At 33.4% G+C, this 17,590-nt stretch overlaps 2 protein-coding genes across 3 annotated transcripts in view; both read left to right on the forward strand.

Annotated features, from left to right (window-relative positions):
- LOC126978473 (uncharacterized) overlaps nucleotides 1-4,760 on the forward strand; it is a 54,428-nt gene extending 49,668 nt beyond the window's left edge. For both annotated transcript variants that reach the window (XM_050827294.1, XM_050827295.1), the window contains one exon: nucleotides 66-4,760. In XM_050827294.1, coding sequence (XP_050683251.1) covers nucleotides 66-161 — 96 coding nt within the window. In that variant the 3' untranslated portion in view covers nucleotides 162-4,760. The remainder of the gene's footprint in view (nucleotides 1-65) is intronic.
- An 801-nt stretch (nucleotides 4,761-5,561) lies between these two features.
- Nucleotides 5,562-16,519, forward strand: LOC126979009 (uncharacterized). The gene is made up of 3 exons (XM_050828148.1): nucleotides 5,562-5,660; nucleotides 15,159-15,219; nucleotides 16,017-16,519. The coding sequence occupies exons 1-3, from the start codon at nucleotides 5,562-5,564 to the stop codon at nucleotides 16,517-16,519; spliced, it is 663 nt and encodes a 220-aa protein (XP_050684105.1).
- Nucleotides 16,520-17,590: the final 1,071 nt, after the last annotated feature.

The raw sequence follows: 17,590 nt of genomic DNA on the forward strand, positions 1-17,590 counted from the left end.
AATGGATAGATTGGTATTTTTTTTTAACTTAATGATAATAATAATGTATTTATTTGTTATTTCAGACTGGTGATATTGTAGTGAAAAATCCCATGTTTGTTGAGGAGCCAACACCAGCCTCCCCAGCTAAATCCGATGCCGATAACAAACCAAAAGAATAATTTGTGAAAACTGTCAACGATTGCATCTATTATTTGACATATTATGCCTTTTTTTGCAGTACATACCTAGTTGCTAACATGCGGCTAGTTAAATTCGATTTTTTTTTTTTTTGGGTTATGTTTAATATAATTTATGTTCTTGGTTATAATGTAGACATTTATAATACAAGGTAGGTATGTTATTTAAAATTAAAATACCATTGGTTACAGTAACAGTCTCACCTTTCTAGTTTGTAATTTGTGAATTCATGAAATATGTTTCTATCAGATTAATTTTATGTTTTAATGTTTGTATCTATCCGTATACATATTTTGAAAATAGCAGAATTTTGAGTTTATGTATTTAAAATTTTTTTATAAGTTTTGAATAACGTATTGATTACAGAGGTTCTATCAGTAAATTTATATAATATTATAATTTTACATTTAAAACATTTTACTTATTTCAAAATGCCCTTCGTAATGGAAATGTTGTTTCAACTTTTTAAAATTATGTTTTCAGTTTATTTTATGTATTCTTCTTAAGTTTTAATCTTAATAAAAGGTGAGCCCTTTAAAACAGAGGTTACTTAACTGTGTCAAATAAGTTAAATATCAAACAATGGCAAGTATTGATAATTAGATCAATTATTAATATTAACCAGTTTATTATGAATGGCAGTTTACCCATTTGTTTGAAATTAATAAGAACCTTTTGCTTTTGCAAATTATGGCAGCTATTTGGAAACAACAAATAGCAGAGTTCTATTAGAATTCGGAAAAACCAAAGTATTCCCCAAAATTTTATACAATTTGAGGTACCCAAATATCATATTTATTAAATCTACACCGAATATATATTATATATAACAAACCTTTATATTTTAAGATATACAAAAACTTTTATAGAGTTGCTGTTACGAGTATCGGTAAAAGTGGCCATTATATGTCATTTATAATATTCGATTACAAAATATATATATGTTATATAGATACTCTCCACTTTAACTTTTATTACTATGTATACAGGAGGGTTACTTTTGAGAAGGGCGGTTATTTGTAAAATATTTCTGATTCCTTTCATTATTAGTAATACATATCTTTCCAAAGTTAGATCCTTATCAGCATCAGAGTCCATTGGTCCAATAATACAGAATGTAATATATTTTTTTAAATCTTTCGGGTCGGTTTCCGTCAAAAGATGAAGAAATTTTAAAAAACTTAATATGCAGTAATCTTTTTATTATAAATCGAGAGCATGACTCCTTTCACGACTTTTCTCTAAGACTCGTAGTTTCCGACTTTGCCATCACCGCCCTTCTCTAAAAACCAACCTGTAGAATTTGTAATAGTAAGTTTCAGAAAATACCAAATATCTGAGAATATACATGGTGGGTACATTTGTATTTTAAAATAAATCAGAGGCTCGTAACAGCTATTTTATAAAAACATATATTTACGGTAGAAGTTAACATCTTTTATATAGTAGTCGCAACTCGTCTTTTGCCAATGCGGTCTTTTAAAATTAGCGTTATTAATATCTTTCTCCGCCGTTATATCTGCAATATGGTTTTGGAGATAAGTTGCGACTTTGTAAGTTCGATCAGCGGGCCTACCATTAACTCCTGTTGCGATTCAATTGACAACCTAAAATGAACTGCTTTGCTATTTCGTACCACAACGTTATTAGAGCTATCTAATTTAGGTTAACGTCAAATCAAGTTTATGTACATTTCTTGCAGCTTTTTGGGCAGTTCGTTAATATAATAATAATCGTTAATATTACGTAATTGACCGTTCTCTTCCCATATTTATTATAAATTTTAAGTAAAATGTATTTGTGATTTATATCAAGTTGTCGTATACCTAAGGGTCTATTTTTTTCGATTGACAGTGTGGGTTTATTAATTTCGGTTAAAATAGAAAATTTAGCTTTATCATACACATTCATGACACAACAATGTCCAAAGAGCTGATCATAATTTTCCTTAAAGTTGCTTCATTCATTCGTACCATGAACTAATATTTCAACCTAAACTGGATAGCTTATGTCTCAAAGTGAGCGCGTAGATGTAGGTACATGTAATCTGAACTGCATCGGAATCGAATGACTAATTAAAAGTTGATGGTAGGCCCTCTGGTTGTGATTCTCACTTGCGATTGTTTTAATAAAATACACACTAGCATCGCCATACTCAACATAAGAGATGTTAACTTAATAGACAATCAGCTTTAAATTATATTAACTCAAACATATCTATAGCACAATTCCTTATATAAATCTACATTATTGGTGTTTAAAGTTTACACCTTATCGCCCAAAATATTTATTGTATGTATACATATTATATAATTAAGAAATCTTTCGTAAAAAGACTTAAAATACGATAGATCTACGTCGTCTATAGGACAGAGCCTAATCAGGCAAATGAACAGATTTCTTCATCTTTAGATCTTCTCCGTTAATCTTTGAGAAACTTTTTGGTCAAAAATTACTGCCACCTAGATCGGATTTAAAACTTATAAATATCTAGGTATTGAAATTTCCATCAAGTGATTAAAAGAGGTACAACCTACGTGTTATTTGGTAAAACGATTTTTTTTTTCAGTAATATAAGGGCATATAGTAATGAGCGCTCGATCATTAACGTTAAAAAAAAACGAAATATTCAATTTTGTATAGCTCCAATTTTTACTGTATGTGATTCTCATTCGATGAGGTGATGGCAACATGGCACTTTACTCCTCGCATGTTTTCGCCCAAACATACAGGATAGCCACAAATAATTAAGGACACTATTCCCTATCACAGATCGAGTGCACCTATAGAGAGTCCCTTTATAATTATCTCAAATATTCATTTTTAGGTACCTTATTAAATATTCCCCTGCACCGAGAGAAGTTTGTCTTTTCATGTCACTATAGTGTAGGCTAGTGTTTTAACAAGTTTCATGTTTCAATAAAATATTATATTAGCTTCTATACTTAGTCTCCATAGATATCCAACTATATCGTCTATATTATATTTATAGTGAATACTGGATGTTGTTTAGTATATATTAGCAAGGCCGTGCATAACCCCAAAAATCAAGTAGTTATAATTCGATGAACGCGACACTTGCGTTCAAAACTAAACTCAAAATGAAACAACAAAAAGCGAAATGGCTTCTAACCAATCGTAGTTTGTGCTTGTGTATACATTGTGTTTTATCGGTACTAATTAAAATGCCAAATATTCGTGTTTAATTAACAGAAATATATTATATATTACGACCATATTATATTATTAACATATTTGACCATATTATGGTAATGCACAGTCAGGTATAACCTGATCAGTTATTTTTTGAATATTTATTGTGAATGCTGCCAGCTAGCAACACCATACATCCACTTTATTGTAGATTTTTACGTATACTATATAATATTTATTGTAATATTACGAAAATATGTATTTTGTTTGAAATAATTGATTTTCGCGATATTATCTAGGTGATGCGATTTTCACTGTATTTTGATAATTTCATCATAAAGATTACGTAGGCATTGATATAATATTTTTAAATTTAGAACTACCCCATAATATATAAAGAAATATTATTTGATCTCAAACTATTATTTAGAAAATAGTTATTTATTGTCTCTTACGAACGCAGATGCGTGGTTTCTGTTTCAATTTTTCTTTTATATATTGGAATATAATTTTTTAAATTATTTTTAATTCAGCGGAGTGCTTCAATGTTTGTTTATTTTTTTCAAATAATAAACTAATTTTTATAAATTTCATCTCTTGGTATACATGGTCTCTCAAAATATCGAATGCTTTAGGATAGCCACTTTACTTGCAGATGACAATGCCTGCTCAACTGTGTCTATGCGGCCGCCTTAAGTATTTATTACCTAGTGATGTGTTGACGTTGTCGATGCGTCTTTGTAGTCCTGTAGAATCGTGTAATAATATGTTAGGGTTGCTCCTTTTAATAAGCAAATGTTCACTTAATAATATATACTTCTTGTGTTTCCACACTATAATGTTCTTACCGTAAGGCGTACAAAATGCGTATATTAAATAGTTAAGTAGCGGAGACGATGGACTTTCAGATAATTAATGACTGTATGTACTGTCGCTGAGCATCAGAATAATAAAGATTCTTCTTGGTAATAGTTCTTCTCTTGGAGATCGTAGAAGAATTAATTGTATTTGAAGCGTGGCAAAATTTTCTTTCATCGGCGTGAACAAGATATTTATATTATAGTTTAGTGAAGAATGTTAAATGCATTGTAATTCTTGTTTCTGCAGTTGTCGTCTCCGCTCATGTTATTGTAAGCCGTGTTTCACAACGCACCTTAGCCACATTTATATAGGAAACCATTGAAATATTGTCATTAATCATAATGCTTAAATAATTCAGTAGGTGACAAGAAGATATCTATTATTAATCGCCAGTTGATTATAAGATCACGTAATTATTATGTGGGTACAATATAGTTCATTTCAGATGCATGCACCAAGATGCAGGTACCAAGATGTCGTATTACTTCTCAAAGTAATTAGTTTGTAGAAATTCACTATATGTTATTGGTATAACCATTATATTATGTATTATATGTCTATGCATATCAGTTGTTTTATTTAATAAACCATGTGTATTTTACATCCCTGAGAAGATTTCCTTTTTATTTAAAAGTTTAAGTTTTAAAACGTCAAAAGGTTATTCTGACCTGAGAAAAATGAAGCAAAAAAAATCAACCTCCTCTTTCCTTTTTAATTTTAAAATTAAGATTGCATTGCTATAAAATTTCTACATTAGGTAGCCTGTGGCGGTTGATGTATTCCCAAGGTTTGGTATCGTGTACAAAATCGTTTATATTATACTAACTTTTACCACAAACTTTTTTTTTAACAATTTTATTGTAAATTTTCTGCCATAACAAGTTCACGTTTATCACAGCTCCAAAAAAGATAGCTTATGTACCTACACCTTATATATAAATAGATAAATAAAGTGAACGGTAACAGATCTTGCATTTGTAAGAACGGAATAATTACCAATTAAATTAAAAATTAATGTATATTTGATAAAGTAAAAAAGCATTTCTCACAACGAAATTAATTTAAAACTCGGTTTTAAACATCCCACATTTTAGGCGAAATGTGAATAAATAAATACACATTTATACTGTCTATGTCGATCGGTATCTGTGAGATATAATTTTAAATAAGTAACGTTAAATAAATAACGTTTAATATATACGAGCCTTTCTAGATATAACACAACACATACATGAGATTTTTAACATGGCACGCAGAAATGGATTATCTATAACCAACACAAATGCATAGCCATTTAAATTACTTTCTCAATGTGGTATTGGTAGCGGTCTGATAGTAGTGGTAAGTACGGCACAGTCGCTCCAAACATGTGGTACCGTTCGGTTTTGTGTATTGCTAGTATTGTTGTGCTGGCCTCCTGTACTATAGATGTGAGGCTGTTTAGGCGATACAGTCCTGCACCCAAGGTCAGTATCTGTTTCTACCTTATCCCGCGAATGTATTGGAGCGCTATCTGCGAATGTTTATTACTGATGCAAACTACAGCTATATAGTACAGTCTAAAGCTATCACTTAACTTCAACTTATATTTATTAGTCTATTAAATGTTCAAATATTGTTGTCCATATTAAATTTAAAGAGGATATCTTAATAAACATTGACATCTTTATATAACTGGGATAGCCTGATAACCTGGGACTAGATTGTGATAATTTTATAGCGTTAGAAATGACTGTACAATATTCTATATTTTTATTGAAAAGAGCGCAAAAAAAGAATGCTGGGAGAGTTTCTTGCGCCGCTTCTTCTCTCTCAGAGCGCCATTTGTTTCCGAAGCGGTAGTAGTATCTAGTAGTTATTAGAAATGAGATCAAAAAGAATTCTAAAGGAATCCATTTTGAGAAAATAAATGCCTTTTATGCCTTTTTATGCCTTTTAACTTGATTAATATAAGCCCTGGCATGGATATTGAGCAAAATCATTGAATTTACTGAATTCAGGGTCTCACTGACGCGGGGCGGTACGTGAAGCTCAGTAAGCAGTATTTAAAAAGTACGAATAGCGACTTATTACAATTGAAAGAGTACAAGGATGGGTTTATTGGCAAGATGAGGTTGATATGGGCATTTTAGTATCAGAATCCGATTTTATGTTGACAAGTCTTTACAAGTTCAATATTATTTTGACAATAACATATTTAGATCAAAAGCGATGTAACAAGAATGGTTTCTGGCTATTAATTATTGTCACCGTTACGCGTTGTTTCCACTGTCTATATTATAATGGTGACCATTTAATATTAATATTCACACACTCTTACACATATTATCTTGCCCAAACTAGGCATAGCCTATAACTATGGGTTCAAGACAACGATATATTTAATCCAATATACTTAATACATACATAAATACATATAAACATCTATGACTCGGAAACAAACATTCATATTCATCATATAAACGATTGCACCTTCCGGGATTCAAACCCGTAACCTCTAGCTCAGTAGGCAAGGCCACTTGACCACTGGGCTATAGGAGTTGTCTTTTTTTAATGTTTTTTTTTATGTAAATAAGAGACTAGACAAGCAGGACGTTCAGCTGATGGTAATTGATACGCCATGCCCATTACAATGCAGTGCCGCTCAGAATAAAAGGCATAAAAGGCATTAATTATTTTCTCAAAATTGTTTCCTTTAGAATTCTTTTTGATGTCATTTTTTATAACTACTAGATACTACTACCCCTTCGGAAACAAATGGCGCTCTGAGAGAGAAGAAGCGGCGCAAGAAACTCTCCCAGCATTCTTTTTTTGCGCTCTTTTCAATAATAATCATTGGAAAACCCAAAAATTCTGAGTGGCACTACAACTGCGCTCGTCACCTTGAGACATAAGATGTTACGTCTCATTTGACCAGTAATTTCAATAGCTACGGCGCCCTTCAGACTGAAACAAAGTAATGCTTACATATTACTACTTCACCGCAGAAATAGGTGGCGTTGGTACCCATAATCTAGCCGGCATCCTGTGCAAAGAAGCATCCCACGGGTCGTCGAAGATATGATAGAAGTCGTGACGCATCACATACAATGACTTATGCATATAAAAAATTTAACCACGATCTGTTAATTATATGCATAACATACCTTTTGATAATTCAAAACGCGGGTAATAGTGTAGTCAACATGTAATACTCATTTTAATTTATTTTGCCTGTGCGAATTAAAACACGTGCAACGATCGTTGAGCACGTTTTCACGTCTAGTTTTTTTTTAATGAAAATAAGGTACGAGACGAGCAGGACGTTCAGCTGATGGTATTTGATACGCCCTGCCATTACAATACAGTGCCGCTTAGGATTCTTGAAAAACCCCAAAAGTTCTGAGCGGCACTACAACTGCGCTCGTCACCTTGAGACATAAAATGTTAAGTTTCATTTGCCCAGTAATTTCACCAGCTACGGCGCCCTTCAGACCGAAACACAGTAATGCTTACACACTAGTTAAATGTGGAAAAATATAAATGTGCGCGTAGGGCGTACGTAAAATTAAGAACAGAAACCAACTCGTTGTGTGGGTAAATGACAGAAAGGAAAATATGATCATGCCGAATTTGATAATACGATTTACTGCTATTTAAATAAAAATAAAATAAAATCACATTTATTGTTTTCAAAGAAAAAATTACAGAATAACTTACATGCTACAGATTACAAATTAAAATGAAAACAAAAGGTAGCGGCTCAGTTTCTGCTGCTCGGCGTACATTACTCCAAGCAGCGCTGGTTTTCAGCGGCCCCCCTCCCTGAGGTATTATTAGGGAACTATTAGAGTCCACGTCCACCAGATATAAATCATCAAGAAAATTTACAATAAACTTTCAAATGTTGTAATTATACATATACTTAGTTTAATATAATTATGTTTTAAAAGCTATCATACTATTTGTTCTTACTATATCTAACATATTTATATTACTTCATATATTCAGAATATATCACACTATAGTCATTACTATATTTAATGTTGTATAGTCATAAAATGAAGTAAATTATAATATACCTACGTAATAATTGAGCAATAGTAACTCTGGTAAATTTTGTTTTGTCTGATATTCTGTTATATATAATTCCGTTTTCGACTCGAGCCGTCCTGTCACGAGCGTGACAGCTCAGTCCTATTCAATGCCCACAAAATGAAGACCATAGCTTCCACTTCAACAAAGTAATTTTATATATTGAAATGCTACAACAATATTTTTTTATGAAATTAAGGGAGGAGGACGTTCAGTTGATGGTATTTGATACGCTCTGCCCATTACATTGCAGTGCCGCTCAGGATTCTTGAAAAATACTCTGAGCGGCAATACATGAGCGCTCGTCACCTCGAGACATAAGTTGTCAAGTCTCATTTGCCCAGTAATTTCACTAGCTACGGCGCCCTTCAGACCGAAACACAATAATGCTTCCGTATTACTGCTTCACGGTGGAAATAGGCGTCGCCCATAATCATTTTGTTAAAAATATAAGCAGTAAGTGTATAATATATATTTACAATAACACAAATGTTTTAATGGATTAATCTAATCACAACGTAATGATATAATAACCATAGCTGTCATAATTCAAGCTTAATTTCATTAACATAGTTAATCGGTCTAAATAACTTTGTTATATCACAAATACCTCAATTAACAATGAAAGCCAATTAATTATTAATAATCTACCGTGCGTTCACGTTACAATTAAGGAAGTTAGCTTTGCTAGTAACTCATTAAATATTGAACATAATGGTACCCCTATTATTTTTAATAATAAGTAATTAAGTATGAATATGCCGTTTTGACATTTGAATTCACATAGTACCTTCATGGTTTGAAATTTTCCAGTGAATCTTTTTTTACTTGGAGAAGTGTCCGCTAATGATAGCACCGTGCGATTTTGGTTTAAACCTTTTCGTGGTGGACTTTGATTTGAACGAAACACGTGTAAGATCGCCCACACAGGTGAATAACAATGAATTGAAAGAGATGGTGGAAGCCGATCCGAGCCAAACCACCCAGGAATTATCGGCATGGCTCACAAACAATATTGCGTCAAAACAATAAAATATAAAAAATGTATGCCTTATAATTTGACTGATCTGCAGAAAGAAAGGCGTGTTTAAACTTGTGTTGCTTTGTTGAATCGATACAGAAATGAGGAATATTGGATCAAAAAATGACAAGCGATGAAAAGTGGATTCTTTACGAAAACCGTAAGCGGAAAATGTAATGGTTGACCCCAGGTCAATACGAATTTCAATTTTTCGGTACAAATCAGCAATTTCAATCTCTAAATTCACAAACACTCGAATTCCAATTTATAGTAAGAGACCGCGGTGGTCTCCTACTATCGCGGACGAAAAACCTGACTCAGTCTTAACTTAAAACATAAAGGACTGATTTTGATGAAATTTTTTTTTGTTGAAATCGGATTAGATGGAAATGGTTTTGAACTCAAAATATACTTTGGTTAAGATATGTATATTAATTATGTTATATTTCTGAAGTGAAAACTTCCTTAGCATCGTTATGATTTGAATTTTAAATTTCGATGAAACGAAAAAGTGACACTAAAAAGAGACATACATATAAACAAAACTCAAATAGATTTAACGTGGGAGAAAATGAGATAGGAAGCATTATACAGTGTAGTGGGGAAGCAGTATATCAGGCGATTATAGTTGAAGCAGAGATTGTTTTATGTATGACGCGAGTATACCTTAATAATATATTCTGACGTCATACGCACGACGAATTACTACATAGACACCAGGAGAACATATATATGGTAGCAGTGATAGTAATGTCTTTCATAGCGGTTAAAATCATATGTCATCCTAGTAACATGTACCAGGACTTCATGTGCAGTTTAGAGGTTCATATACAACGCAGGTTTCACTTCTGACATGTGTACTTTGTACGCACACAATTTTTTTTAAACGTGGTGATCCGAGGGCGATTGGTTTTTGACTTTACATCACGTTGGGCTCTTGCTCGTTTGCCGCTTTATAAAGAGTTTGCTGAGTAAATCTGAGCACAAATTCTAGGCTATCTGCTGGAGGCTAGAGACGTCTGAATTTCGCCACTGTTGAATAATTAAAACGCGTATAATTGTAACTGCCCTTTTAAAATACTTTAAAAGTATATTATTTTAATTTATAACATTCGCGTCAATCAAAGATATACGACGATATAATGGCGCCATTAAATGAACACGTGGGTAGAGATACTTAACCATAATCACAAAACAAAAATATTTCTAAAAATTAAATTAAATAATTGATATTTTAAATTATCAGACAAAGAAATTATACGTTTTGAAAACAGAATTTTCATTTCATCATCCTTACGCGCTATTTACCTACGAGTTCTGAAGGCTAAAGCGCTGCATGAAAGAAGTAAGTGTCAGTGCCTACACTAGCTCGCGGCTACGAGATTACTTACAGGATGTTCCGTAATAAAGTTAGAAGAATTATGGATTTTTAAATTTATTAAGTAGCTTTACCCGTGTGTTAATTTAATGTCGCCATTGTAGCGTCACGCTCTATAATAACAGATTAGACAATAAAAGTGTAAAAAATAAAAAAACTGTATTGATCTGTAATATATTTACTTATTAAGTTATTGTAACACTGTAAGTTTTAACGAAAATCTTCCGGTCACCTGATTCAAGTTTAAATTTCGCACTTTAACCACAAAAAACCCCATTTGGCTCTTAGACTATTCCTCGCTTAGTATAGGACTATTGAGTATCGAAATAACGAGCGAGTACTAACCCCGCAGTCTCTAGAAACCAAAAACAAATTATCTCCGAAGAAAGTGGAGGACATTAATAAAGCGAGGCAACACTTTAACACTGTCAGAGTAAGTAAGTAATACTGTAAGAGATCTGGCTACTTAGTATGTCTATAGTATTGCTTTCATCTCATCTAGTGTACCCCAGTATCAACCAGAGCCATTTGAGTGGGTGCAAGCAGTCTTTATGATGTTTTCGTCCATTCCCGTGCAACGGAACTATGAGATAGACTTCCTTGCGCGGTGTTTAAAAAAATATAGGCTTTCTTAAGGACTGGCAACGCCTCTATGATTCCTCTGGTGTTGCAAGAGATAATAATGCTCGTTTGTCCTAATATCCAATAAAAAAAACTGCATAGTTTTATTTACAACACAACAACGCCTATATTAATAATACTGACAAAACCTTATATTATGATAACATTATGCTAAAACTATCACCATGAGAAAGTGTACCCAAAAGTACTGTCAGTAATTCCGCGTTAGACTTATATCATAACTGGTTACTTATATTATATTTTCCTGGGGTTAGTAAAATAATGTGTTACTTAATAACGCCTTTAGTTTCAGTGTACTCCATGGAGTCGTTATTGTGCGTTTATTAAGTAATAATTCTCTTTCACCGCCTGCACAAAAAGTAATGTATAATCCATTCATCTCCCTCGTAATCAGATCGAGACTGATCGTCACCTATTGTAACGATTTCGTGGGAATAAAGAAACTCATGTAATTGCAGTAAACTATTATGTCAGCGAACATGATTGACAGTGGGAACGACACGTACCGTCGATTGCGGAGCTCTTACACTAGTTTACACTATCCTTACTACGTATTGAAATCCTATGTACACTGAATCCTGCCAGGATGACAGGAAATTGGCTTTTATTCAAGCGCACCCTTCATGCCCCACATGACCATAATAACGGAGGTAAAACAGTTTTAATGTTACACGACTTGAATAGAACGTGTCATGTGTGTAATTGGTAAAGGGGATATTTAGGGAATGCAGATTATTCAAACCTTCATTTCAAAAGGCTGACGTTTTGGATATCGTACTTTGTGTGGGATCGTACACTCTGTGTGGCTTCGTACACGGCTGGCAACGTCTTGTAGTTCCTGTGGTTAATAATATTCGTATACCATATCGTAAATCAATTTTATCAGATGCTTTTAAAACGAGGGGTTGATTAAGAGGCCAATGTATTTGACCATTTCAATGAGTCAGATATTTTAATTATATGACCAATGCCTACCGCTTCCTACATTACTTAAATCAAGTCAGAAACTATATTAATATATGATCATAGTAATTATCATAATTCAATTTACAATACAATGTTTATAACATTTTAAAGTATGTTAGCTGAAGCTTTTCTTTAGATAATAGATAGATAATAACTGAGGCGCTAAATAACCAAGTTATTCCGTCAGTCATTAATACCACAGAGTATATACTGAAATAACAAAAGCCAATGAATGTCATGTGTAAATCGCATCGCATGTTCGTTATAAGTTGCTATTTTGAGTTAGGTATTTTAGATGCCGCCATGAGGCTATTTAATAACAAAATTATTATATATTGTTGCAGTAACTGACAAATTCATTCATGTGCTTATGTACATAAAGAACATTATCAAGAATGTATTGAGATTTGAGATGCAACAGTCAAATTTTTTATTTCTTATTTTTCTGTCCTATTGGTTCTCTCGGACCTCGCCCTCTTCTGCAGCACAAAGATAATATCGGCTGCACTACCCCATAACAATATACCATAGGAAATAGTACTGTGAAAATTACTAAAGTACATTAGTCGCGCCATATCTGTGTCAGTTAATTTCATATTTTTTTTAACCTCATACGCTGCAAAACTAAGTCTATTTGCCAATCCTTCAATATGGGGGTTCCATTGCAATTTGGAATTAAGAGTAATTAATGTCAAGAAATATAGCAGATTCTCCGTGTAACAAAATATTCTATCTTTTCTTATCTTAGCATCTACATTATTGACATTTGGTGCGGTAAATTTTTGGTATGTTATTTTATGACTAATTAACATTAGGTTATTGGCGCTAAACCACTACATCATATATAACTTTTAATATCTTGTGTTTTTTTCTACAAGGTTGGGAAGATGATTAATGTAAATAAGGAAGACGAACGGTCAAAGAATAGACCCTTGTTGATAATGTTCTTTATGTACATAAGCACATGAATGAATTTGTCAGTTACTGCAACAATATATAATAATTTTGTAAAATATTTTTGTTATTAAATAGCCTCATGGCGGCATCTAAAATTCCTAACTCAAAATAGCAACTTATAACGAACATGTGATGCGATTTACACATGACATTCATTGGCTTTTGTTATTTCAGTATATACTCTGTGGTATTAATGAATCCCCAGGAGACATCTTGTTATTCATAATGATTTTGATATCAGTCTTTTATAAAAATTAGATGATCTATCAGATGTTATCATTTTACTATTATGATAAATTATATTATGAACATATGTATATACCATTCATAACTGCTGATTTCTTAGCCAAATCCGCAAGACCATTTGCATCATCATTGGTAATCTTTAATAATGTTATAATTGGAAAATTAATGTTACTGTGTATTACTATGTAACCTACTCATTTATTAATTTTAAAAAAATGTTTCATACGTAACTTATTCTATATAAAACCTAAAATTAATTATTTCTGGCCATGCTGTGTTTATCTGTAAGTTATCACTACATTTAGTTCCTAGTTTTTAGTTCTACTTTTTATATTTGTGTGTATTATTGTAAGTAATTGTAAATAAACCTAATAAATAAATAAATAACAACATACAACGAGTATCACTAAGAATACGGGGCGTGGTCTGTCAAAGGCAAAATCGGAGTCGAACAAACTAAGGGTGAATTCAACTATTACTAGAGCAAGGCAATATTTACATCCGGCGGAAATTCTACTGACTACAAAGCACACGTCCGGCCATAAATGGAGTATTGTTCCCATCTTTAGCTCGATGTCAACCAGTTTAAGTTTAAAATATTTAAGCGCGTGTAATGCAGATCTGGAATGAAAGATGATGGTTGATGGTTATTTATAATCAGATGGATCGACTATCTGGTCAAGATCGCCAGAATACATGGAAATCTTTGGGGGAGGCATTTTTCCTGCAGTGGATATCTTCCAGCTGATGATGATGAATGCACATCTGTACTGGGTGAATACCTCCATCACTTGACGCTGCGTAGAGTTGTCGTGACATTGTAATTTTATGTATGTTTGTATCAACAACTATATCATCAAGAAACAAATACACGGATAGCGGGACCTAAGTTCCTTGTTTTTCTCGCTCACGAGACGGACATCCCCATACCCTTCTATCTAACTCATCCAAGTCTAGCTCGCTTCGATCGCTCTTGCACCATTATTGCTCAAACAATAATACATTCATACTGTTTTTAAAAAAATGATTTTTAAGTAGTTCATCAAAAAGATGTGTTTTAATTCTTATTTTTTCTATGTCCCTTCTTCACACAGATTCTTTACGTAATTATTTACATCTTCTTTTTTTGTTTTGATACATATTCATTTGATTTTAGGTCAAAAATTTATAATTAATATTTTTTAAAAATATGCATTATCTTTGTAATCTGGTATAATATTATATACCTTTATAATCTGGGACCCAACACCCAGCAGCTTTGATATTTCTTAGTGCGCAAGTCTTGATTTAGTAGATCAAGTAAGAAAAGGTAAGACCGGACTCGGATATAATATTCCCGTGCTTCCCAAATTGATTTTCACATTTCATTTCTGTAATAAAACTTAGTCTGTATACTAACCCTAGACAAAAATAAATTAAATTATTGGTTGTTCTGTTTTTTGGCAACTTTCTCCCTTGATTTTTCATTACAATTTAAGTCATATCATTTAAATATTACTATGATTTTTACTTTCGCTGTGTATAGTAGTATAATCATTTTATCGCTTAATATATTGTATCTACCCCGACTTGTTATTCCCGTTTTAGTAAAATAAGTACAGGCATATATTATACTATCTTCTAAACAATTTGATGTTTATTGCAGATTACAAAGTTTCTAATTCATATTTTTTTTTTCAGATTGACTGTTTCGATTACCCTCAGGTTAAACCAAGTGCTCACTTGAAACCATTTTATGCGGGTAAGTGATTAAACCAACACACAATATCTTCAGATAATTTTCTATCAGAGGGCAATGGAGACGGCTATGCTCGGAGTTTCCCTCCGAGATCTAATCAGAAATGAGGAGATCCATAGGAGAACCAAAGGAACCGACACAGTCCAAATGATTGCGAAACTGAAGTGGCAGTGGGCAGGGCACATAGTCCGCCGGACAAATGGCCGTTGGGGCAATAAATTCCTCGAATGGCGACCACGTACCGGAAGACGCAGTGTTGGTAGGTCCCGCACAAGATGTACCGGCGATCTGGCCAAGATTGCCGGAATACGTTGGATGAGGGCAGCGCAGGACCGATAGTCGTGGAAATCTTTGGAGGAGGCCTTAGGTCCAGCTGTGGACGTCTTTCGGCTGATGGTGACTATCAGAGGGATCGCCTATCTCTTTATATCACATTTGATCATACCATCGACATCACGAAGATAAAATAATTTATATGTTTGTTGGATACTGCGAAAGATACAGACCACTACTACAGTACAACGAGCTACATACACATTTGTACCTACTGCTTGATCTGTGGAGCTCAGAGTAGTGTTATAGTACTAACATACATATACATATATTTTATTTAAAAGAGCGCATCTTGCGCCGCTTCTACTCTCTCAGAGCGCCATTTGTTTAAGAAGCGGTAGTAGTAACTAGTATCTTAGAAATGACATTAGAAAAGAATTCCAATGGATTTTAAGAAAATAAATGCCTTTACAGAAAAAAATATTGATTTGTTTGCGTTAAATTGTAATTACAAAATTTATTAACAGGTTGGCGTACAAAGAAACCAAGATTATATTCAACCACCCCCAAGTACCGGCTGACGACAAATAAGATACGACGTCGCGTTGACATTCTGCTGTCCAACCATGAAGACATAGTCAAGGAGCACGCGAAGCTTGTGCAAGACATAAACAGCTTACGACAAATAGTATACGTCGCGCCTCCAGACGATCATAAAGACTATGACGATTCAATATTCCTTGAGGCTCTCGAGACTTCTACGACAGTACGGCCAACTCATAAACCACGGCAGAAGCCAGGTATTCCTATTGTTGTGTTAGGTGGCCAAAAACAAGAAAAAAATCAGGCTAAGCCAAGTAAACCCGGCCTCAGTTTAGTTGGAACGTCAGTGTCGCCCGTAAAACATCCGTATCCGTTCGTCGTGCAGACTACGCGGCCTACAATCAGGATATGTATGGCAACACCGAGCTATCCACCAAAAAGGCCAAGCTTGCTACAACGACTATTGAACACCATTATTCCGAGGTAGTCCTCCAAGCTGCCACAATTTACTAATATACTTTATAATCTGTGGTCTGGTGTACAAGTTTTGTCACAATGAATTCTATACTGGGCTTTGCGTTTTGGTCTTACTTTTATTTATAATTAAAAACTCTATTAGCTTAATGGCTTCTTACTATGTGTGAATGGATAGTAAAGTGTGTAGGGAGCCTAGAATTCATAAGTCTGTTTTGCTTGAGTCTTTTATATCTATATATTATATTTATTAATTTTGATCAGCATAGGAATTGTAGTTTCTATCTTCCACTTAAACTATTTTGTTTCCTTGCAATGTTGAAATTTAGGTAAAGAGGCTACTGAAAATACTACTGCCAATTCTGGGTGTCTGTAACAAAGCCGCACTGCTTGTTCCAATGGCTTAAAATAGAAACATTCAAAGTTTGGCATAGTTTGATTTAATTTATTTATTTTGAAAATTTTAAAATTTGATTTTATGTCAAATTTTAAGTTCGATATATACATGTTGTAGACCTACGGCCGCTTTCGATAACCTATCCAACCTTAGTTTAACTTACTAGAGGTAGACAAATCTATCCTTTTACGCTTACTTACATTTAAATAAACTAACGACATAACGTATTGGACTATATTGGACATGACTATGGATAGATAAGATATTGTCATTGAACGGTGATAGCAATGTATCCGTACCTAGAGATACGTTATTTAAAACGGCCGTAAATAAACGTAAACAATGTCTGATTGTTAAAAACTACAGTTGTACTTATACGTTATAACTAAATATATATTTACAATTGATACAAAATTATATTTAACAGAAGGAATAAAATTTAAAGTTTAATAAGTCAAAGGGTTAACCCCAACTGCCCCGCTGGTACCAATGTAGTGATCGCCGGCTAGCAGCCTCTACCTCCACCGCACCGCACTTCCCACTTGTATCGCTTCCCACTTCCCATTTTGCTTAGTTGGAGACAGATGACAAGATTTCCTATCTAATCTGGAGATAATAGTTATTTGTTCAACAAGTGAGCAAAGTTATTTTTTGCTGCGAGTGCTGACTTTAAATCACGAAGTGGCG

Source organism: Leptidea sinapis, chromosome Z (assembly GCF_905404315.1).
Source record: "Leptidea sinapis chromosome Z, ilLepSina1.1, whole genome shotgun sequence".
Taxonomy (NCBI): Eukaryota; Metazoa; Arthropoda; class Insecta; order Lepidoptera; family Pieridae; genus Leptidea; species Leptidea sinapis.

Excerpts from the sequence above, each read along its gene's own strand:
- LOC126979009 (XM_050828148.1), top strand. The coding sequence starts at position 5,562 with ATGTGGTACCGTTCGGTTTTGTGTATTGCTAGTATTGTTGTGCTGGCC. Across the intron at positions 5,661-15,158 it reads GATACAGTCCTGCACCCAAG|ATTGACTGTTTCGATTACCC; the intron begins GTCAGTATCTGT and ends TTTTTTTTTCAG. Across the intron at positions 15,220-16,016 it reads CTTGAAACCATTTTATGCGG|GTTGGCGTACAAAGAAACCA; the intron begins GTAAGTGATTAA and ends ATTTATTAACAG.